We start from the raw sequence: 24982 nt of genomic DNA, 5'->3' as shown, positions 1-24982 counted from the left end.
ACTTGGGCAGTGCAGTGAAGTAACATCCGTAGTTATTAATCAAAGAATAAAATAACGTAAGCCTCACAAAAATCTATAACCCTGGCAGAGTCTCCCTTTGCCTTTGTTGATGTCAGCACTTTGAAGCTGCTTCATATTCAAACAACACACTGTGTAGGCGGCAGACCTACAGCAGCAGGGTTCATTTCCAAAATGAAAGATTACACCAGGAAAGAGAAAGTTAGGACAGTGTGGAAAACGCACCCATTGTTGCATTTACAATGACTTTTATCTAATTACAGACAACATGAAATCAAGATATTTCAGGTTTTCTCTCGTCAGTTAAATTAAACTGGAGATTGGGACACTGAGGAAACCAGGTGATGCAGAGTTCCCGCTGTTATTTTGTCCCATTCTTCCTTAAACAGGTCTTAAGGTGTGCAGCAGTGCGGGGGGGTGGTTGTTTCTCTGCTGGGGACAGGTCAGGACTGCAGGCAGCCAGTCCAGCACCCGTACCTCTTCTTCCTCAGCCAGGCCTTTGGAATGTGGCAGAATGTGGTTTTCCATGGTCTGCTTGAACAATGCTGGGACGTCCCAGGAAAAGATGTGGCCTTGAAGGCAGCATATGTTGCTGTAAAATCTCAGTGAGCTTTTCTGCATTAATGCTGCCATCACAGAAGTGGAAATGAGCTTTGCCCCCTGATCCAACCCCATACCATCACAGAGCCTGGCTGCAGGGACTGGCTGCTGACAGCAGGCTGGATGCTGCTTTTGCTCTTTGCTCCATTTCTTCCAACAAAGATGTGGAATACTGATGGGTCTGACCACAGCACACGTTTCCACCGTGTGACGGTCCATCCCAGACGCCTCCGAGCCCAGAGAAGTGGACGAGGTTAACATCAGGCTTCTTTTCTGCACAGTAAAGCTTGTGAATGGAACTCTGTATTGTAGTGCTTGACAAAGGTTTCCACAGTAATCCCTTGTCCATGTGCTTCTATCAGCTGCTGATGAATGACGGTTCTTGATGCAGCGTCTGAGGGGTCAGAGGTCACGGGGTCCAGCTTAGGCTTGCTCCCTCGTCCTTTACACTGAAACTCCTCCAGATTCCCTGAATGCTTTAATGATATTCTGCTCTGTGGAGGCAGAAATATGCAGATCCCTTCCAGTCTTTCTCTGAGGAACATTGTTCTAAACACAAACTGGAGCTCCTCTGAACATCTTTGCTCCTCAAAGACTCTAAAATCACATCACTATTCTTTGTTTTTATGTCATTACTCGGCCTTAATGGCCCTGACTTAACTAATTCTGCAGTGTTATGCAGACCTAAAATGCAAAAATGGACGTTTATTAACAAATCAAATTAAACCGATGAGACAAAATCTAAAAAATTCATACAGTCTCCAATAAAAAAAAAGTTAAAGTAACAGTAAGAATCAGAGCATTTTCCTTTGTATGATTTGGGGTTGTAGTTTATTTCCCCCTCTAAGATATCAGTGACTTTCTGCACCACCTGAGAGATTTCACATCACCTGCTATCACCACATTTACCTCGTAGAGGTCGACCATGACGTTCCCCTCGAGGCCCATGCTGCTGACCACGTTCTCCAGAGCCAAAGAGTAGTACACCCCCGACGTGTCAGACACATACAGGTTGTAGGTTTCATTCTGGTTCCACTCCTGCACGGCGGCGACCACACGGTTCTCGTCAGTGCTGATCACATGCAGCTCCTGGCAGATACACGAGATCACAGTGACCAATCGGGTCCTTTCTACTTTGGCTCTGTGTGAGTATTTGACTTCAGCTAAAGCTAAATGTTTTTAAAATTCAAAGTTATGTGTCAGAATTTGACCGGGAGGAACGGGAACATGAAAAGGACGTTGTCATGACAACACGTTATGGTTCTGTCACAGTGGAAGCATTTTTTTTTTTTTGGCGATACATTTGTGTAATTGGCTCTAATTTGCTCTTTAATCAAAATGCTCCAATAATACACATAAAGTCTTGAAGATTATACGCCTTGTTCTTGCACTCCTGCTGGGCTTAATCACGATCATCTGAACCGCTCCATCGTGTGTGTTTTAACGAAGAGGATACAGCAATCACTGATGGTAAGTAAGGCTTATTGGGCAGAGATTATTCAGCCGAGGCCACGCTGTTTGGTTGCTCGCTTCATCTACCTCTGACTGTGCGAATAACACCTTTGCATCCAGCTCATGGCAGCCAGGGCGCCCAGGGCTTGATTGAATAAAACATGTTTAATTGTCAGTGGATCGTGATAAGCGAGGTCATGCGCACACGGAACGGTACAGAATAACAATTTAGGAAACACTGAGTGAACTACTGTTGGCCTTGATTTGCCCATAAATAACAAAGAGTGTATCACACAGAGCCAGCAATGATTTGGAGCTTAAGTGCAAAATTAGTCATCGCATCACAGCCGCCGGAATAATGCTGTTATCTGACTTTAACAACCAAAAACTTCCATGAACTGCAGCACCACCGACCAGAGCCACCATCTTCCAACACTTTCTGCTGAAGAAGGATCATGTAATTGCTTTTTAATCAGCAGCATCTCGAGAGTATCTGTTATTTTATTTGACTTTTAATCAGGCGGTGGATTCGGTACCTTGGGCAGGGTGTACTTGGGCAGCTTCATGGGGGTAAAGACGTCTCTTTTTGCAGAAACGTAGTAGATTGGTCTTCCTCCGGTGGACACCTTGAGGTGGAAACATTTTATAGAAATGAAAAAAAATGTCACATAACAGGTACTAATAAGATGCCTCTGAGAAAGTATTTCACACGGTGCCATAAGCTCTAATATTTCCACTGAGCAAACAGGACAATTACTTACCTGGACAAACACATACTCATCCTGCACCACCAGAGAATTGGGGTCAATGTAGCCGGGGAATGGTTTGCCCTTGTTGGCATCTGTGCAGTTCTGCAGCTTGCAGGTGACGTACAGCGCCTCTGCTCACACACACACACACACACACACACACACACACACACATGTCAGGCCATGGCTTGAGCAGTGGCATTACCCAATGAAGAAGGGCAGCCTTCACCCAGAGCCAAGCGGTCCCACATCACATGTGTCAGTAAAGTGGTCCCACTCAGGGAAGAGCTGGGTGACAGATGACCAGAAAGTCCAATTGCTTTCTTTGCTTTCAATCAAGGTGCTGGGGAGAGCCTGCACCCACATGTTAGCCTCTGCCAAATATGTGTCCACCTCTATCATATGAGCATGATCAATAGTGAAGGTCTGGCTGTGTCACTATAACACCCGATTCAACTGACGCCTGCCGTAAGATTGGCTTTTCACTGTCAATCCCCCAAAAAGCTCATTATGAGAAAACTTTGTGAAAGGGAAAAGCAGCAGTGCCAAACTCACACTTAACATGAACTCTGGTAAAACTGCTCTGTTTGTAAAGGTGATTTAAACAAGTGTGACCCAAAGGTTGGTGAGCAAACCTGCTGCAGCAGCTCAGGCCACAGAAACCCAAAGGAACAAGATTACTGGTCATTGGAGCTGCTGTACGCTTCTCATTAGCAGCCAAACGTCAGAATAAAACATGTCCAAACATACAGCAGCAACGTCACGATCCATCTTAAGATGGAAACCTGTCTCTAAGTTGTTGTTCTGTGGGACAGCATCCAGGTGAGTGAGAATTCAAGTAATAAACAGCAAAAACAGTGACAGTCCTAATTAAATCTATTCATTCTGTCCATCTGTTGCTTTGATATGAAAACAGAGCAAATGGCAAGAAGAAGCAGGAATATGCGTCCAAACCAAACTAAAAAACTGAGGCATCATCGCAGTCTCATGAGTTTTATTTATTTATTAACCTTTATTTATACAGGTAAAATCTCATTGAGACCCAGGGTCTCATTTGCAAGAGAGACCTAACGAAGAGAGAGTGAACGATCGAGAATAAAGACGAAAGGTTGAAATCAAAGCAGCTGAGAAATCCTGCCTGAGTCGAGTGGAAAAAAGTGCTACGAAGCAGATTTCAATCAAAGTAACAGTACAAAGGTTGCATAAGACAATTAAAATGCATATCCTCCCGTGATTTCCTCTATAAACAAACATTTTAAAGTGTTTCGAAGGATTAATCTCCAACACGAGACAGTTGAGCCTGCATTATTCCAGTATTCACAGCCATGAAGGGGGATGCTGTCCACACACAAGTGCACCACTGAGCTAAATCACCGGCATTTAAAGCATTCTAATATATGCATTACTTTTCCCTCCGTTGTCATTGTGTGTCCCCAGACTCGGCCAATCCCACCGTGCCTTTGCGCTACCCTCCAGCAGAATTGTCGAAACACTAACCGATTCCTCTCTATTTTAGGACAGTGCTGACAATACAGTACAAAGACACCAGAAAATAGAGAGCTGAACTCAGAATTCAATTACTCACGTCCTTCAGAGATGCTGGTTTCCAGGTGAATTAAGCCCGGCTCTTTGTCCAAACCCATTTTCGACCTGAAAGGCAGACAAATGTGTTTCAGGAACATCACTATTGGCCTTTTACCTTCGGGCAGATGCAACCGGCAGTAACTGCTGGCAGGCCTGAGAGGCTGCGTGCTTTCATAGCCGTGGTAAACATCAGCTGGATGCAAGAATTACTGTGTATTTGTCTTTAATGTGGAGGGCAGATTAACATGTAAGGGAGAAAAGGGGCCCCGTGTTGACTATGTGATCTAAATGTTCAGATGGCCCTGAAGGTCCTTTTTCAACCCAGAAAGATGAAGGAAGATGTTTCCTCACATCATTAGAAAAGGAAAGCCATTGATTTTCCTGCTACATGTAGGGATGCCTGCAGATGGAATAGCATATAATCATTACGCCATTAAAAATGTATCAAAAAGACTGGGGGATCAGAGCAGGAAAACAGAGGCTGCACAGACAGGGAGAGGAGTTAACGGGGAAGGTGGAGAGAGACGGGATGAAAAGGAGAGAATGTGTCGGCAGGTGGATGCACATAAATATGAGGAAGTATGAAGGGAATGTGAAGCAGACATGGTGACAGAGGTAGAGATGGTGATTTTTCCAGGTTACACAAAAAATGAGCAGGATGGTCGACTGATACAAGCCATATCTCAGTTTTCACAATATATCTCAATAATATCACAATAATATCACAATAATATCACAATATATCTCAATAATATCACAATATATCACAATAATATCACAATAATATCATAATATATCACAATAATATCACAATAATCCACTCAGGTGCCAGAGAACAGGTTTTGGCAGGGACTTATTTTAACTTATATAAATATATTAGCTTTCAAATCTAGGATTTTACATTTTGAGACAAAACACAGACGCAGAGTATGAAAAACTAAGTGAACCCCCTGATCCAACAGCTTCAGCAGCAGTAAGTTGCAGTAACGGTTTCCTGATGAGATTAACTGGATTACAGCTACAGTTGGGTTCTGCTCCTTATCTGAGGGTAATTATCCTTGGATATATGGCGGTGAATGAATGGAATCACTGGCACAAAGCATGTCATACCCCGGTACGATAGGTGGCGCTGTCCCCATTTCAGCTATCGCTAATAGAGCCACTTCCTGTTGACGTCTTCACCGCCAACAACAACAAACTCAGGCATTCAGAAAGATGGCGAACGCAGAGCGAGATGAAGCTCTCTTAAGGTCCCACCACAGCATTTCAGTCAGGCTGAGGTCTGGACTCTGACTGGACCATTGCAACACCTTGATTCTTTTCTTTTTCACACATTCTGCTGTAGATCTGCTGCTGTGTTTGGGATCTTTGTCCTGTTGATGAGCCAGTTTCAGCCCAGCTTTAGCTGTGGGACAGATGGCCTCACATTTGACTCTAGAATACTTTGGTATCCAGAGGAGTTCATGGTGGACTCAATGACTGCAAGGTGCCCAGGTCCTGTGGCTGCAGAACCAGCCCAGATCATCAGCCCTCCACCACCGTGCTTGACAGCTGGTATGAGGTGTTTGTGCTGATATGCTGTGTTTGGTTTCCTCCAAACGTGCTGCTGTGCATTATGACCAAACATCTCCACTTTGCTCTGGTCTGTCCAAAGGACATTGTTCCAGAAGTCTTGAGCTTTGTTCAGATGCAGCTTTGCAAACCTAAGCTGTGCTGCCATGTTCTTTTTAGAGAGAAGAGGCTTTCTCCTGCAGCCCTTCCAAACAAGCCATCCTTGTTCAGTCTTTTTCTAACTGTGCTGCCATGACCTTTAACCTTTAACATGCTAACTGAGGCCTGTAGAGTCTGAGATGTAGCTCTGGGCTTTTTCACTTTGGGGTGACCTTTAACCTTTAACATGCTAACTGAGGCCTGTAGAGTCTGAGGTGTAGCTCTGGGCTTTTTCACCTTGGGGTGACCTTTAACCTTTAACATGCTAACTGAGGCCTGTAGAGTCTGAGATGTAGCTCTGGGCTTTTTCACCTTGGGGTGAACTTGCTGGGACGTCCACTCCTGGGAAGATTGACAGCTGTCCTGAATGTTTTCCACTTGTGAATAATCTTTCTCTCTGTAGCATCATTGCTAATGTCTTTGGCTGTAACAGCGCCTGGCTGCTGCTTATCCATTATACTCTATGGAAGCAGTAAGGCTGGATATCATTTTCACACACTGCTTCTGCATTTTGGCTGAGGTGGGTCAACAAATAATGACACGGTGTATAATATGTCACTTGTTGCTGTTCATCTGAGGTTGTATTTACCTTTCTTTAAGACCTCTGAAGGACAGCATGATTTTTTATTCAGTCCTGATAAATACAACTCCCAGCATTGAAAGACTGAAAGACTCTCATGACTGTAGACCTCGTGCCTCTGTGAAAGTATGAGACTGTTTGTGCAGGAAAGCCCAGGTCAGAACAGGTGGAAAAAATCTGATTAGTCATGAGATGGAGCTGTTGCCCTGCAAAACCCTTAAATATCACATGCAGGCTTCTCCATTTGTTTTTGTATCGGATTGTAATGTCATATGCAAAAACATGTTCATGCTAAGCTCAAAAACTGATTACAGTTGAATGCTGCAGGGTTCAGAGCACGGTGTTTGCTGCCGGGCTGTGTGACCGAGCCGTTTTCAGGTTCACTGAATCACAAATCAGCAAACACCCTTCCCTACATGTTCCATGGCCACATGTACAGCAGAGAGAAGCTGCCTCTGCACCCTCATTACCAGGCTGCCACAACACCTGCTGCACATTGTTCGTCCTAAAATAGAAGTCTGACATCTTCTGTAGCATCAGCCTCCAGGCTCGCTTCACTCCTGGCGGCTCCGCTTGTTACTTCCCGACAGAAAGCTTTTGTCATGTGTCTGTTTCCGTGTTGAATGAAGACATATTCAGAACGACTAAGTTCCCCCTATTTCTAGGGGAGACCAGGAAGCAAAGCAACTACCTGCAGTAATTAATGAAAAATGCAACATATATGAGGCTGTAAACTGTGTTTTAATCCGTTGCACATAGGATTAATTCGATTATTTCAATCTTCTTGAAATGATTGTCTGACACGCAAGTCATGAAATTCTTAAAATACTCTCCAGCTCTCCAATGGCGTCGTCTCTTCACGACTTTAAATGCTTTTAAATGCTAAAAAAAATGCTAAATTTGGCTTAAGTTAAAGGTGATTTTTTTAAGACACAATTATTGTTTTGTAGAACCACGTGAAATGCATGTTTTATAACTGACAACACCCAGTATTTTTTAAATCTGTAGTTTTTTGTGCTCATTAGGAATATATTCAGTTAATTTTAGTCTTTTCCGGAATATTTGATCAATTTTATTTGGCTAATACTTAAGTTATATAAATCTGAAACAATTCATCTGAATTAATCAGAAACAATTACTAATTAATTTAACTGAAATTTGTATTTCAGCACAATTAGTCATAATTTATTTAAAGGTAGGCTATGCAGCCATAATGTGACATATGCTGCCCAGACATTTAGTCCAATATTGCTGTGAGTCAAAATTTAAATGACTGAATGCTGGTGCTATCAAATTTACTCTATTTATCTAATTAATATTCTGTTATATCTTATTAATATTCTGTTTTATCTAATTAATATTCTGTTTTATCTAATTAATATTCTGTTTTATCTAATTAATATTCTGTTTTATCTAATTAATATGCCATTTTCGCACAACTAGCTTCTTAGCTGTTTAAAATTGGTTGAATGTAAATTATTCATGGCTGGTATCTCTGAACCTTTCTGTTGTTTCCCAGATTAACATTTTACATTTAACTGATGACTTGTAGCTGTATAAGTTTTCCAAGTTCAAACCTATCCAGCAGGCTGCATATTTGTCAGTCTGTACATAACTCAAGTGAAGCTTCAGTCTGTTAGCCTGAACATGTTAGCTAGTCCCACTTTAGCAGATAAAGGCAGCTTCAGCTCAAAGAGTGAGGCAAACTGAAAGAAAAACATTTTAAAAAATACATTTTAACTAAGCTGACTAGACGTCCCCGATTTCTGGGGAGCTTTCCCTAAAAATGTCCCGGATTTTGACACTGAATGGGGGGAAATGCGCGCAGAATCAAATTAACTCCAGTTATTACGGTAGACATTGAACGCATCGCCAGAGACGTCATTTTACGTAGAGACGCAGCAGCGTCAACAACAACAAAAAGGAAAGAAAAGGAGACCAGCGGCCGCGATAAATGGTATGTTGTGTATGAACTTATTTATTTAGTGTGAACTGGCAGTAGACTTGGCTGTGAGTGTGTGTGAAGTGATGTAACATTAAAGTAAGTATGATTGTTTATCTGAATTGAAGACCTAACATAACGTTATAAAAGTCAGTGAACGTTAACATTATGACACACTTTTCATATCCGTCATTAGTGAAGCTGTAACGTTAACTTTAGCATGAGATTACCAGGTGATGACATGTTTTTCTCATGTTCTGCTCTTATTCTACACAGGCTCCTGAGGCGGAGGTGGATGAATGAGGAGATAACTGGAATGTCACTAATTATTTTGATTTCCACCTTTATGTCATAAATATCAGTTCAGTATTCAGCTTCTTATTCCCTGTCAACCATCCAGAACCCTCAGTTAAGGGTCTGCTAACGGTTTATAATCCTAAAACAAAACACGTTAAAGCATCATTCAGATGCTTATTTCTGGAACAAACTCCCTGAAACCCCAAATGTTGCTACTTTTAAATCGAGGCTCAAAACTTTCTGGTTTTGTCAGGCCTTTGAAATGTGATCATGGTTAGAGTTACAGATGTTCTTGAGTGTTTATTACCTCCTTTTTACTTGTCTTATCCTTCTTTTTTTTTTCTTACCAAAGCGTTTTATTAATTCTATCTTGCACCACTTCTGTCACAGAAGGTTTTATTGTCCTGCTTTGTTCGACGTGTCTTTGCACGTTTTTATCTTTTCATCCTTTTATTCTGTTCTTTATTTTCCTGCTATGTAAAGCACACTTGTGTATGAAATGTGCTTTACAAATAAAATTGTCTTGCCTATGAGTTGAAACTTCTGACCAAAAAATCTATCCTAACTTAAAAGTGGTATTTTTTGTCTTCCTCAGTGGATGGATGGTCGATTGCCACCTTTTGTGCCATAAAACCTGATTAAAATCCATGAAAAAGTACTTTTCCCTGTTTTTTTAACTTCATAATGATGATTTTTTTCACCAACGCATTGAAAATGTTCCTGATTTTCACTTCAGAAATCTGTTCACCTTAATCTTAACCCTTAGGAATCTGTAATATAAATGTCTGAGAAGGTGATGCATGCTGCCCTTGAAACTCAAAACCCACCTCATACACGCCTCTGTGCAGACTCCCAAAGGCTAAATGTTATTTATATTGCATTTTAGGAAATATCCTGTCACATAAACCACTTCAGCAGAATCTTTGTGAAAATAGCTGAACTGCTGTTTAGGACCAAAGGTTTCGGACCCTTTTCCCCTGACAGCTGAAACTGCTTTACGCTGTTAGCTTTATGCTGTTAGCTTTACACTGTTAGCTTTACGCCGTTAGCTTTACGCTGTTAGCTTTACACCGTTAGCTTTACGCTGTTAGCTTTACGCCGTTAGTTTTACGCTGTTAGCTTTACGCTGTTAGCTTTACGCCGTTAGCTTTACGCTGTTAGCTTTACACCGTTAGCTTTACGCCGTTAGTTTTACGCTGTTAGCTTTACGCCGTTAGCTTTACACCGTTAGCTTTATGCCGTTAGCTTTACGCCGTTAGCTTTACGCTGTTAGCTTTACGCCGTTAGCTTTACGCTGTTAGCTTTACGCTGTTAGCGTTGGTCAAAGTTGTTACGAGCACGATGTTGGTTGAACTATGAATTATGTGATATGAAACTGTCGTAAAACACATTACTGGGTTGAAAATAGCTTAAAACTGCTTCAAACCCCTTTAACCCCTAAAAGTCAAAGCTGAAACAGAGAAATGTTTGCAACTTCTGGACTGATCTAGACTCTTATGAGAGTTCACACAATTTCTTTGCTAATCCTCATTGAGCAGCTGCGCTTTTGATGGCTGTTGAAGAAACATCAGACTGCATTTATTCCCTGAAGACCCTCATGAGGCTCTGCAACGGTTGCAGATTGGCAGGGAGCTCACAACTCCACCTGCTCCTCTCGGGCTCTTGCTTTGGCAATGAGATCTCTGGGCAATTAGGGCTGGAGCTAACGGCTCGGGACCACCGTAGTCCTGCACCACTCTCAGGCTTCAGACACTCTGCAAGGGCAGAAGCTACTCAAAGGAGCCCTCTGTGGCACAGATGTTTTGTGATTCTGCTGTGCTCTCCACTTTTCTCTGGCCCAAGGCTCTTACTGAGCAGCCGCTGCTTCACACTCACTTCAGCCTCTTGAGTTATTTTTTGCAGTTTTCCAAAACATGCTGTTGGTGGAGTTAGTCTTATTGGACCTATAATGAATGAGGCACATTGAATGTTAGGCTATTTCTAACATATCTGTATCCCAGATGTAATATCTGAGTGTATAAATCTATCTTCTACCTCAGTCTGTCAGAAAATTGCTTTTTTTTGGGACTATTTATTCGTCATCTACACGCCCCCCTGCAGCACAGTTTATTCACTCCGTGCTCTGTGACAGTCGGCTAACTTCACACAGAGTTTGCTGCTGATAGTTTTGTGCAACATGGCAGGATATTTATCAGATTTTGACGACGTGAACGACGACTTTGAGTAAGATGGACGTTCTTACCGGAGTGAATGAGCTGTGCTGCAGGGGGGCGTCGATGACATCATTCCAGTAGATGAGTGTGTAGAAAGCCCTCTATAAGCCCCCCGATAGCCGCCAATAACAACAACACAGCAGCTATGAGCTAACAGAGCTATAGCACACGTTCATTCATTCATTCTTCTTAAAGTATTGGTGAAATAAAGACAGATAATGCCTTATTTAGAGGCTGCATCCTCTAAGCCCCGTTCACTCCGTTATATGGATCTCCAGTTATCTAAATATCTTCCGAAGGACGCCGACTTTCACCAAACTGTTCTCAGTGAGTAGATGAACGTATTTCATGCCAGAAATAAGGTTTAAAAACACCGGAGTTCCCCTTTAATGTGCGGCTCATTATTTTACAATGTAAATCCCAGTTGTGGAGACACTGGTGTAGATTTCTCTTTGTGAGAGAGATTATTTGATTTTTTTAAAGATAGATTTATATTTTCTTTGTGTGTCTACAGACATGTTGATGTTAAATTATAGGCTACATGGTTATGCAAAAGGTAAACTGGTCCAGAACTTGGTGTGCTGCAGCATTGATGTAAAAGCATTAGTTTTAAAAGGTACGACAGTTCATACTTACCAGTAGAAACGATTGGGAGCCACTCTCTCATGGACCAGTTGCCACCTTCTCCCAAACTCTACTGAGCTGTAAAGCTGTAGTGGAAAAAAAGCTCTCATGAGTATTCAAAGCCAGCTAAATTCACCACTTTGTATCACATAAACCATGGTTGTTTCCAAAGGTTAATATTATTACTGGGATAACAGCAACAGTCTAACGAGGAGCCTCCTCACACTATCTGGAACACACATTCACTTCTACATTTTAATCCACCTAATCAGATGAGAATTTGCATAAGATTCAAACACTACAGAGGAAATAACAAGGCTTAAAGACTTAAACCCACTGCTGCAGACAGTCGATCTCAGTGAAAACAAAGTTAGGAATGAAACTGTGAAGACAGACGTGCAGGAAGCAGGCTTCCCTGCACTAAACAAATGGGACTCGTTGCAATGAGCCTGGGAATCCAAGGAATTGGAAGCATGGCAGGTGGAGCCATTGTTTACAAGAGAGTAAATGAAGCTGACAGAAAGGCCAGAGAACGTATGTGGAAACTGTGTCATGAAACAAAAACCAAAGTGTCTTAATCTGTTCCTCAGTGTTTCTCTAGAAATCCCACTTTGGAGGAATTTCCAAACCCTGAACTCCTTCATCTGGGAATAGATTCATTTCTGGGAGCTATTTTCTGCCCAGCAGATATTCTTTCTCATGTACTATAAACAGAGTTTGTCGTGAACAGATGTCGAGCCGAAAAGTTGTGACAAACACTCTGCTGATCGCCAAATAACCAATTTAATACAATCTCCTGAGTTGGTGCAGAACTGTCACAGCTGGTTAGTTGTGGTGAGGCAGGACCCGGATGCAGATGTATTAAAGCAAAAAGTTGATTTATTTCAAAAGTACAAACAAAAGGCAAAAGAAAAAACATAAACTAACTATGACTGCAAAAACATGACGTGACAAAAGGTGAGTTTCTGTGGCAGTAATGAGGCGAGGAAACTAAACACTGAGGTGGTTGGTGATGGAGCTGAGAGCAAAACAGGTGACTGGGGTAAAACAAATGAATCTAATGACTTATTAGAAACCTAAAACATGAAAAACCTAAAGTCTCAACAGAAAAACCAAGAACCAAAAACACAACAAAACCCACAGAAACAAACAAAAAGCAAAAGAATAAATCATGAGATTTCATTAGAGGCCAAATACATCCAAAAGTGTGTTCAAACTGTTTGGTGACAACAAATATGTGATACTGTCACAGTTTTAGTTGTTTAATAAGTTTTCTGCTGTTGCACTTACGAGGAATTTGAGCTGGTGTAGTTGGTTTAAAGCTTTAAGTAAAGCAAAGCAGGTACTTTTCAGAGCTGAATGCTATAAATACTATAAATGCAGATATACAACAGGATGAAGTGGTCCCAGATAAATAGAGACTGCTGAAGACGCTGCGTTAAGGTAGAGAGAGAGTCGGTGTCGGGGGGGCTCGGGGCCTTGTTGATGGGAAGAAGCTGGGAAGTTTTGGTCCTGATGGACCGCAGCCTCCTCAAAGAGTTTATCTGTGTTTATATCAGATAATTAATACTAATATGTTGTTTTAGCATAAAATGCAAGACTTTAGTTACTAAATAATTAGATAAATCATCAAGTCATTACTGTGAAATTATTTTCATAATAACTAATTAATTAACTAATTAATTGGCAATAAAATCACTGACTGGAACATGAAAGTGTGGTGAAAACAGCTCCTTTAATAAAAGAATACTGGTTTAAATGAATATTCTTCATGAGTGTTGTGGATTATTGCTGCTAGAAACAGATTAATTATAGTTCACGTAGCTTGAAAACAACAATATTTCTGCATCGTGCTGCTCTGCTGAGTCATAGGGTCGGGTTTCCAACTCTTTACTTTCAGAATAACCGACAACTTCAACCAGAATTTAATGTAAAATTTCACATTTTCTGGTTTTTGATTCATCTTGATCTCACTCTGCTGGAATAATATTTGATAAAAATTATCTTATTCTTTCAATAATAATTAAAAAAACATGTTATTTAAATTTTTTTAGATATTGAACCCTTTGTGGCTCCGTACTTTTAATTAAATTTACAATAAACAAATCAGATTTTAACTCTGTATTGGGTTGAAATGTATGTGATGTTGGACTGAACCATCAAAGCAAAGTGAGAAAATGTGATTTTTCACATCTTCCTTTAAGTGTTGTGTCCAAATCCCTGAAAAGAAGCCGGTGGAGTGTCTTTCTCTGCATTTTCTGCCGCTCGATCAGCAGATTTTTGAAAGTCTTTGTCCTCAAACACACCTGTACTCTCTGACGAAGCACAAATCTGTTTAATCTGCAGCTTACAGCTGGAATTTAATGAAGCGTGAAAGTTATTTCAGTGTGTCAGGCTGGACTTTTTTCCATTTAAAGCATGAGCAGCCATGCACTCACTGTAAACAGTTATTTGTTAGTGGATAACAAAATGTCTCTGTTTATTTATGTCAATTAATTCTTTTGAATTATCTCCAGAAGGGCGGACGAGAGGCCTCCTCTCTAACAGGCAGATTTGTTGTTTTCTTATTGAAAGTGTTGTAATTCTACGTGTTTTTGATAAAAGATTCACTGTAATGACTTTTTCCCCTGAACTGCAGCAGCAGCTCACAGCGCTGCGTCGCTCTCTCAGAGGAAAGCGCTCCACCTTCCTGGTCAGAGGTGTTCGTGCTAATAGAATCCGACTGAAAAAGAACTGCAGCGTATCTACCAGATGTCTGTTTGGGTGCTGTGGGACGAGCCTTCAGCAGGTTTGAACTATCACCTCCTTAGTTATTCATAATTTGGACTCAGCAGACATATCAATTTTGAAACCTCCACCACTGACTCTGGAAAATTGCTGGTCATCCTGTGGCAAGACTTCTGTGGTCCTCCTCATAATGAATAAATGATGGCTTTATTCTTTGCATGGCTCACGCTGGCTTTCATTTCTGATGTTTAGCCTTTGCCAGCTTTGTTCCAATGAACATGATCAGAGGACTGAAGTCGGTGTCTGAATAACTAGTTATTAGATTTTATGTAGAGTTTGTCAATCCTGCTTAATCTTACAGGCTTTGAATCTTGCTAACATGCTGTTAGCGTTCAAGATTACAGCTGAGCTCAAGGGTTCTGAGAGCCGAGTTGACCAGAAAGATCTCCTGTGGAGAGACGTGGAGTATCTGTATTTAATTTATCTGTATTTAATCTATCTGTATTTAATTTATCGGTATTTAATCTATCTGTATTTAATCTATCTGTATTTAATTTATCTGTATTTAATCTATCTGTATTTAATTTATCGGTATTTAATCTATCTGTATTTAATACATCTGTATTTAATCTATCTGTATTTAATCTATCTGTATTTAATATATCTGTATTTAATCCATCTGTATTTATCAGTGTAGCGGCACACGTAGCGTGATAAGATATAAGGATTTATCCGAAAGTTCTCACTATCTGAATAAACCTTATTTTACCTCGTTTTTGGGCGCCACCTTCAATGGAAAAGACAGAATCTTTTACGATTCTGGTATGTTAAACTAATAATCAATTAATAATTAATGATTAATAAATTCCAGTCTCGTTTCGAATTCGAATTCTCGTTTGGTTGGACTCACAAATACGTAAAGAACACAACCGGTTAATTATCGATATATATGTGAACCATTTACTAAAATGATACGACCAAAGACATGAACCTTAAGACAACAGTAGGAATGCTTTGAATATGGAGGATTATATAAGAAACACTTTAAAGTGAATTGAAAAGAACTAAGGATGCATGATACCGGAATTATTCAAATAGTTGGGTTTGTTGCTATTTGAATTTAAAGTGAATTTAAAGGCTGACAGCTTGGATTAATTCATCATTTTAACAGTGAATTCTCTCGACACCCACCACCCACCGTGTGAAATGTAAGAACAAAGTGGCCTGGACCGGTCGCCCTCCTGCACCGGAGGGCCTCTGGTGGCTCAGAAGCCGAACCAGGTGGTGATGTGCAGGAATTCACCGCAAATAATGACAAAATAGTCGGGTTGGTTTTGGTTGCTGACCAACTCGGATGAGATGAACTTAAATTCACAAAATATTGACAAAAAGATAGCCGTAAGAAGACCTTTTAAATGAAACAAAGGAACCTGGTTTCTTCATTCCTTCGTTTCATAAACATTCGTTCAGAGGATTCTGAAAACACCTGTTAAGATATAAAGGTTAAAGATATAGCATAAACTTATATATATAAGGACATCAAAAACAATGTAACATGATGGTTATGAGTCTCAAAAATTATGACGTATGAATATCGAACCAAACAATGTTATTTTTCTGTGTTAAACATGGAAAACAAGAAGAAACAGCAGGTTAACAGTTGCATTACATTATTAATTTAAAAAAAGAATAAACCTCCTGAGACCCAGGAGGGGTCACATAAACTGCTTCCCACTGAAAGATTAGCAGGTTCTGCTCCATACAATCTATGTTTATGCATTTAGTCACCAAAGTGACTTCCAGGTAGGCAGTTAGGGTAAATGGTCTTGCCTAGGGACCCCTACTGGAGGTAGTACCTTTCATGCATTTGATTTGAACCCAGGTCACCCACACAATAGGTGGCAATACACTACCAATCTGAGCTTTTTATGCTCCTGCTCCACACTGGACACTGACTGCTCTGATGACCAATATGTGCAACGAGGTCAAAAAGAAGAATGCAAAGGCCACCAATGGTTAGATTTCCATGACATCCACGCCAAGCTGTGCAAAGCAGATGTAAGTGAAGCAGGAGGAGGGGACAGGAAATCACTGTGACTAATTACCCTCCGACAGCAAGTTAGTATGTAACCTGGCAAGTGACAGCGAGGAGGCAGAGAGCAGCCTTTACTGCCTCCGAAAAGTCTCTCAATCAACAAATGCAGCCCCACTGCCAAAAAGCAGGCGAGGAAATTGAAAGAGAAACACTTTTGGGGTGGAGACGATGCGTTCGAGTGAGAGCAGGAGTAAGTGGCTGGAAAATGGAGGCGGAGAGCAGGAGAGGGGGTTGATGAGCGAATCCTGAAAGCTGACAAACAGCGAGGAAGGAAAGAGCACAGTTCCCCGAAACTGAAATACCAGCAAAGGACATTTAACACGTTAAAACTACAAAACAGTGTATTTCTGCAAGTAAGGACCGGTAGAGCTGCTTTCATTAGGGATTCATTAGGGAAGAAACCTCACCCACTCCGGTGTTGTTATAGCTCCAGTTTGATCTGAAAAGAGCAATTATTTATTTCACTGCCTCAAGCTAAAGTGTGCTGTGTTTGGGTGTTGGGAAGGAGGGAGGTTGCTGCATAATCAAGTGCAGATCAGTTGTTTAAGGCTCGTTTCAGATATGGCGTTTCTGTCATAAGATCTGGTGACGACAGCGCCATCAGAACCAGAAGACTGCAGTAAAACGAAGATGCCCGAAGGAGAAACCTGGTGAGGCCAATGCTCTGAGTTTTAAGGGCATGAATTTAAGACTTTGGATGAGTGCAAACATATGGATGCATAACGTGGATTATTATTTTCGCTGTTCTTATTGGCCCAACGTTAATCATCCACATCTGTTATGGGCATCTAATCTCGGGCCCGTTTGCATCAACTGGCTTAAAATGAGCAATGCAAACAGGCAGTTAACTCTGGATCAATATGGAACACACGAAGGATCCCAGAGGACCGTTGGGAACATTCACCTGAAATATGAAGGGCATAAACTACCCGCAGCAGCAGGTTTTCATGTTTTCTACATTTATGGAAGCCTGTATCTTTAAAAAAACTGAACATATGCACGTAACCTTGATATTAATGCGTTAAACCTGTGTCATGCAGGTTTATTTAAACGTTTGGATGGGGAGTGTTTCCTGAAAAAAGACTGAAAATGTATCTGCTCAGTGTGCACAAAACTGACACAAATCCTTTGTGACATTTCAAATGCCTGAAATCTGCAATCGCCACCAGATCATTTCCTTATCGTGATCATTTAAAAGCAGTTTGAAAGCTCAGACCCTTATTAACATTTACTCTCACATTCAGTGCATTCACTGGGAGCCATTTATTGCTCTTAATGTGCCGTCTCAGCTGAGCTCCACAGCAGGTAAACTGAAGGGGGAGATAACGTATGATGGCTGGAGCCAGTCGCTAAATAAATGTATGTGTGGACTGTTTGTTCCTCAGTGGAAAGGCATGTCCATATGCAAGCACCAAGCCCTGAACAGTTTGTCTTGTTTTAGCGTGTGCCAGAGAGTGACGGATACTCGGTATAGATGGCCGTGTTTCCAGTGGATCCACAGGTGTTACCTCAGGGTTCCAGTAGGGGGACTCATGCTCTTTTACCTCAATGCAGATGATTGAAGAGAAGTGTGCATTTTTTTGCACATATCTCCCCCCATTATTTCCATTTTAAGCAAATTACTGCACCAAACTGAGTGTAAAATGGCAAACTTTGTATTTTCCTGTATTTCTTTTACTTCATGCAACAGGAAAATGTCTATTTTAGTCATTTTGTATCATCTGAAATGTGTTTAGCTGACCAGATCAGTAAGCTAGCTTCATGCTCCAGACAGAGTCCGACACTCTGCTTCTTTAGCATATCATAACATATCGGTGCTAAATGTCTGCTACAAGACATCTAAAGTGCATTTCAGAGTTAAAACCTTGTTTTGGCTGCAATAAATGCATATTTTAGTGAGTTAGGAGGAGTTAAGAAGGATCAGTTAGTAAAAATAAGGAAGAGTGAAGCAGAATACGAGAGCAATGTGCTGATTATCATCACCCAGCTTCCCCTGCTATTAAACTTTTGAAAGTTACACCTTTCTCTATGAGAGAAAATGCTTCTGTAATTCATCACATTTAATTCATTAGATCAAAACAAACTAAACCGCAAATAAAAGGGTTTTATTTCAGCAATCATTTTGAAAATGACTTTCTCTCTCTGGCTCATGTCACCAAGCTTTATTCCACAGTCTGACTCGTATATCAGAAAACTACTTACACGAAAACAGCTCACACTGCTTATGAGTTCTTAGCTTTATCTTCTGTATGAACACAAGGGTGAGCACCACAAAATAATCCCTTACAGTCATTTCAAAAAATCTCATCTAATCTCTTCCTTATTTCTACTTAATTCAACTTAAAGACTGCTTTTCAGAGCACATTTAAAACTCGTAAAGTTGAGCCCCTTTGATGTGAAATGAGAATTTAAATGTATGAACTGCACTCATAACATAAAGGGATATTAAAAAAAGGGATTTTAAATATTGGTAGACCTCCCAGGAAGAGTTAACATGAGTTATTTTTTTCTTTATTGCAGTTGAAAGGAAACAAAGAAGCTGCATCTTTAACATTTCCACGTTGATTAGAGTTCATTAGTGAACGAACTGAGCTGAGAAAGGAAAGCGAGTCGCTCTGAACACGATTTCATTCTGAAGTTCACTTAATGAAAAATTTCAGACCTCATAAGATAACTGAGCTCTGAATAAAAGTGCTTCAGTGTTCTGCTACTCTATCCAATCCTCCTGCTCCTTCACAAACTTCAGCTGGGCCAGAATTCCTTTGATGACCCTTCAACATTTCTTCTTTTGTGAATAAAGTTTTGGTTCATAAGCTCACTGCCTCAGCTGGAGGAGTTTCCGGGTCTCTGGACCTGGTTCTCAGTGATGGTGAGCTGGAGTCAGAGATGGACCGGAGCAGTGCCCTCATTACTGCTGACGAAGCCCCGGTCCGTTGGGCTGGGCTCAGCCTTAGAGAGTAAGGCATCCTCGGAGTAGCATCTAAAGGAGTCAGTTAAGGTCGTTCGGGCATCTGGTTGGGATGCCTCCTGGTTGCCTCCTTTGGAGGTTTTCGGGGGACGTCCAGCTGGCATAAAGCTCCGGGGGAAACCCAGAACTCCCATCTGGCCTGGCAACACCTCGAGATCCCCCAGGAGGAGCTGGAGAGTGTCGCTGTGGGGGGTGGATGTCTGCCTCCGCAACCCGAACTCGGATAAGCAGAAGACGGAAGGATGGATGGATGGAGGGTTGGATGGATGGATGGATGAATGGATGGATGGATGGATGGATGGATGGATGGATGGATGGATAAATGGTTGGAGGGTTGGATGGATGGATGGATGGATGGAGGGTTGGATGGATGGATGGATGGATAAATGGTTGGAGGGTTGGATGGATGGATGGATAAATGGATGATGGATGGATGGATGGATGGATGGATGGATGGATGGATGGATGGATGGATGGATAAATGGATGATGGATGGATGGATGATTGGAAGTATGGAGGGTTGGATGGATAGATAAATTGATGATGGATGGATGGATAGATGGATGGATGGATGGATGAATGGATGGATAAATGGTTGGAGGGTTGGATGGATGGATGGATGGATGGATGGATAAATGGATGATGGATGGATGGATGATTGGAAGTATGGAGGGTTGGATGGATAGATAAATTGATGATGGATGGATGGATAGATGGCTGGATGGATGGATAAATGGTTGGAGGGTTGGATGGATGGATAAATGGATGATGGATGGATGGATGGATGGATGGATGGATGGATGGATGGATGGATGGATGGATAAATGGATGATGGATGGATGGATGGATGGAGGATTGGATGGATGGATGGATGGATGGATGGATGGATGGATGGATAAATGGTTGGAGGGTTGGATGGATGGATGGATGGATAAATGGATGATGGATGGATGGATGGATGGATGGATAAATGGATGATGGATGGATGGATGGATGGATGGATGGATGATGGATGGAGGGATGGATGGATAAATGGATGATGGATGGAGGGTTGGATGGATGGATAAATGGATGATGGATGGAGGGTTGGATGGATGGATGGATGGATGGATGGATGGATGGATGGATGGAAGAAGATCATTGTGTTCTGTTTTTATTCATGTTCTGAGCAGCAACCTTTTTTGGATACAGACACTGTTGTCACTGCTGTTTTCAGCACTTAAGCAGCCATTAACTGCTTGGTCTGCCCCCAATATCTTAAAAATTCAAACTTTGATTTAAATGTTTTCCTAAATATTCCTCTTTTTTCTCCTGTTACCACCTACATCTTACTGTTCTACTCCTCCACCTTTCTCCATCATGAACCCGGACCGTGTGCTGCAAGGCAAACTCTGGTTATCCACCCTGCTCCAGACTCTGTAATCCCAGGCTGCCGTTGCTTATCTCACTTAAAGCTCAGCCTCTTTTCATATCTTTGAACAGCTTCGCCCGCTCTCTCACCTTTTGGTCGTGGCTGTAGGCCAGAATCCAGTCCTCCTGCTCGGGGTGGAAGAGCAGACTCAGGATGTAGAAGCTCAGTCGGTATTTCTGGTACGTGGCTCCTTCATCAGAGCTGATCAGAAGGCTGCTCTCCACCTCAGGATCAGTCAGCAGCATGATCTGAAGAGGGCAGAAATATGGGAAATTATGGACAATAGTACACCTCACTGAAATATTTCTATGTCTGAAATCTGCAGGAGAATAAACTATTTGTGCTGGAGATCTTCCTCATTCAGTCACTTGTGTAAATTGTGTGTTTGCCTTATTGAAAACCAGGGATACAAGTCAATCTAAACTCACTGCTGAGTTACAAAGTGCATTATTACAGCTGTGGCTGCAGACGAGCTTATTAAAAACGTGTCATCCATATTTCAGCCGCTTGTCTTTCTCTTCCCTCTCACAGCCATCACTCTGTCTGGCTTTGAAAGCCCTGATTTCCCCTGAGCCTCCAGACTCCAGCATTTGTTTTTTGGTGCTGTCCCCCCCCCCCAAAAAAAACACTGAAACACACACAAAAAAACCTCTAGATAATGTCAGACGCAGGTTAAACTAAATAAGTGGACCTCAAAACACACAACAGCTCTCATCACTAATAGTGCACAGAGGCAGATAGTTTGCACACAGCCTGAGGGGTGATACTGCATGATTAAAGCCTATAACTGATATATTCTGCCCTGGAAAATACTCCCTCCTGTTAAAGACCACATACACTGACTTACAGCACAATATAAAACTGTAAATGTTCAGCTGTCAGCTCATAAGAGACTAACTGCAGGGTCAGCATCTTTTATTCTTGGCTTCAGTCAATGATGTAATTTAAACAGGGAGTGGGTGAGGGGGGGGGGGGGGGGGGGGGGGGGGGGTGGCTCTTTACTCTGTTACTGCTCCCTAAAGACCAGATGGAGGAGACTTTTATTTGTATTCTGGTAATAAACATATTGGGGCAACTAATTATTATCTTTCAAAACTCTGAACATTTTGAGCAGTTGTTCAAGTTTGCCCCTAAGTTTGTCCCATTAGCTGTGACCCCCCCCCCCCCCTGAGGCTGGTGCAGCAAAGCACCCCTCATGCCCCATCAACACTACCTCATTCCCAAAAGCTTTTAGTGTCAGTGGGAAACAAATCGGACGCCCCTTTGCCATAAGTTTGCAGCCCAGCTGTTTCTTAGGCGTCTGGAAGTGACGGAAAGTGAAAAGTAACAGTTTTCATGATGTGACATGTGACTTTTGTTCATGACCAACTGCTTTCTTTTCACTCCCTTGTTTCCATTAATTCTGGGACTTTTGTTCATGACCAACTGCTTTCTTTTCACTCCCTTGTTTTCATTCATTTGCTTTGTTACATGCGCTTGGACGGGGCCAGAAAACATCAAGATTAGGCTTTGAAACAAGCTATTTTTCTGCAGAATTCTTTGCCAGCGACGTGTCAAACTACAGTGGCCCAGACGGGTCAATGCAATACAGAAGCCGCCACACATAAACCACAGCGGAAGCGATGCTACAATGAATGTGAGCGGCGTTCAGGTCCTGGCGGACGGACAGAGGAAGAGCAGGAGAGAAGAATACGTTTGAGAATCAGGTGCAACACAGGATCATTAATGTGGGTATGAATGAGCCGTGCTGTTCACCGCGCTGCGTTTATCTAACGGATAACGAAGAGGCAGGGTGAGGACCATCCCCTGCAGCGAGGCTTAGGTGTCGTGTTGCAGCTTTCGTATTCGTGCTTGTTGTCGAAGGCACCTGTAAAACGTCTAGTATCTCTGCATTATTTCCAGGGAAATAACAGTTTGTTTAAATATCATTAGATTATGTTTTCTACTTTCTTTTCATATTGTAATCTCCTTGTGTTCCTCTTTGTGTTTCTTCCTTAAGGGAGACAGAAATAGAATAGAACCACAACCCAACACTTGATGAATTGTGATGTATTTGACTGAAATGCTGTCAGAAAAGTCTTTGTTGGACTCTCATCTGAGGGAAGTTAATCTTGGTGTAACTGAAACTGATGAGGCAGAAGTTTTCCGTCATAGTTGTGAAGGTTTTGCTTTAACTTTAGTCTTTCACAGGTTGTTTGGAGAGTTAGAGCTCCAGAGGTAACCCTGTGATCAACAAGTCGATGAAAGTTGATGTAAGTAAAGGCTCTGCATCGCACACTGGGACTAACATTTGGTTTAGAGTCGACTCTTAGCATGACTATCACTGTGCGCCCATTATGTCGTCAGACAGCAGAAGGAATGAGAGAAACTCGCTGCTCTCACAGTCGATATCCTTCTCTGCATGTCACCGTCCGGCATTAACGTTCCTGCTCTCATGCTGCTGGGTCATTTGTCAGCATTTGCTTCGGTAGCAGCAGCTACCCGCTAACATCAGTTCATCAATCAGAGCAGGCAGACAGAATGCCACACGCTGACCGGTCCAATCAAATGCACTCAAAGGCTGTCTGAACAACAAACCTGAAGCGTGCTTTTCTCAGTCAGAACTGCTGCTCAGCTGGAGTGGTAGACAACTTTTTAATTAGCTGTTGAGGGTCTCCTAAATTGAGGACTACGGGACACAAAAGGGAGCTCAGAAATCTTGATTCCGCCTGTAAACATCAGAATATGGAGTTCAATATAGCGGAGATATGTAAATACAGTTGGAAATGGCAACATTTACGAAGCAATGCTTTGTTTCTGGGCTGTTCTTCTGGATGAAGAACCTTTCTTAACCTTTTCAGACATAAATAGTTGGATGAGGCTGCAGAACAGATGCCAGAAGGATGTGTTTTTCAGTTCCTGAAAATGATTCTGCAGTCGGCTTCCTCAGACGCTCCACATGCAGCTTCCCAGCATGCAAAATAAAACCTTTGCATGTGGCTGAAGTTTACACGAGTTACCATAAATGAGCGTTTCTGCTCCCCACGTTCACACGGTGTGAAAATCTAAAACCACGACCAGCTTCAAGCCTGTGTTCTCCTGTCTTACACTTATTCCTGTTCTCACTTGTTTTAACAAGCACAGCTGATCAATACTGTTGAAAAGATAATGGCTGATGTGGTTCAGCTCATAGAGGCTCCCTTTGCACACTGATTGTGTTGCTTTTACAGGACCAGAGGTACCGTTTCTTGAAGTAACCTTTGAATCTGAGCAAAGTCAGCAGCTATAGATGCTGAAATGTTGATTAAAGCAGACACACAGGTTTGTAATGTGTTGGTGGAGATAAAAGTTAGCAAAGAAAGAGGGAATATCTTAATCCAGCAGGCAGATTACACAATAAAACGCAATAAAACATCAGGAATGATTAGACAATTAGAAAAGGAAAAGATCTCAGCTCTAGTTCATTTAGAAATGATGAATATTTAATATTTAATGTGTCATTATTGTGGACGGGCGGATGGTTCTGTGGCCACAAAACTTCCCTCATCAGGACTGAAAACTAAAAGTTTTTCACATCAGTGCAACAGCTTCTCTGTGTGCACGTGTGTGCACGTGTGTGTGCACGAGAAACTGAACTATGAGGCCACAAAGGTTGAAAATGACAGAGGTCAATGAGGTGTGTTTGTGTCTTGGCTGGAGGCCTTTTAGGAATATGTGAATGTACGGAGAACATGAATGAAATCAGCCTCTCTTCTGTAAATCTGTGCCTCATTACTTGCAGTTGTTCTACAAAAATAGATTTTCTTCTACTTTAAGCTGATTCAGCCGAGGGAACCGAATAAAAAACATTCCAGCCACTTGTTTTGAAGTGGTTCTGTTCCAGGTAATGAGCGGAGGATCCAAACGAGGTCACAGGTTTGAACTGGGAGTCAAATATCTTGTATTTGAAATGGTATTTGCTTTATTTAAGAGTGGGTTTTAGCTCACATTTAGCCTGTTATATGAGAAGCCGACAGAAAAACATGGTCTGAAC

General features: G+C 41.7%; 1 protein-coding gene across 4 annotated transcripts in view; it reads right to left on the bottom strand.

Moving 5' to 3' along the window:
• sorcs1 (sortilin-related VPS10 domain containing receptor 1) overlaps window positions 1-24982 on the bottom strand; it is a 163939-nt gene that overhangs the window by 33760 nt on the left and 105197 nt on the right. For all 4 annotated transcript variants that reach the window (XM_072384067.1, XM_072384068.1, XM_072384069.1 and 1 more), the window contains exons 4-9: window positions 21060-21218; window positions 11782-11855; window positions 4405-4469; window positions 2832-2950; window positions 2607-2696; window positions 1528-1707 (exon numbers count right to left, since the gene is read on the bottom strand). In XM_072384067.1, the coding sequence (XP_072240168.1) occupies window positions 1528-1707; window positions 2607-2696; window positions 2832-2950; window positions 4405-4469; window positions 11782-11855; window positions 21060-21218 (687 nt within the window). The remainder of the gene's footprint in view (window positions 1-1527; window positions 1708-2606; window positions 2697-2831; window positions 2951-4404; window positions 4470-11781; window positions 11856-21059; window positions 21219-24982) is intronic.

This window comes from Leuresthes tenuis, unplaced genomic scaffold (genome assembly GCF_036924035.1).
Source record: "Leuresthes tenuis unplaced genomic scaffold, fLeuTen1.0.hap1 SCAF_4, whole genome shotgun sequence".
Classification (NCBI taxonomy): Eukaryota; Metazoa; Chordata; class Actinopteri; order Atheriniformes; family Atherinopsidae; genus Leuresthes; species Leuresthes tenuis.
The sequence above is the reverse complement of the archived record's forward strand: the minus strand, read 5'-3'. Positions and strand labels throughout refer to the sequence as shown.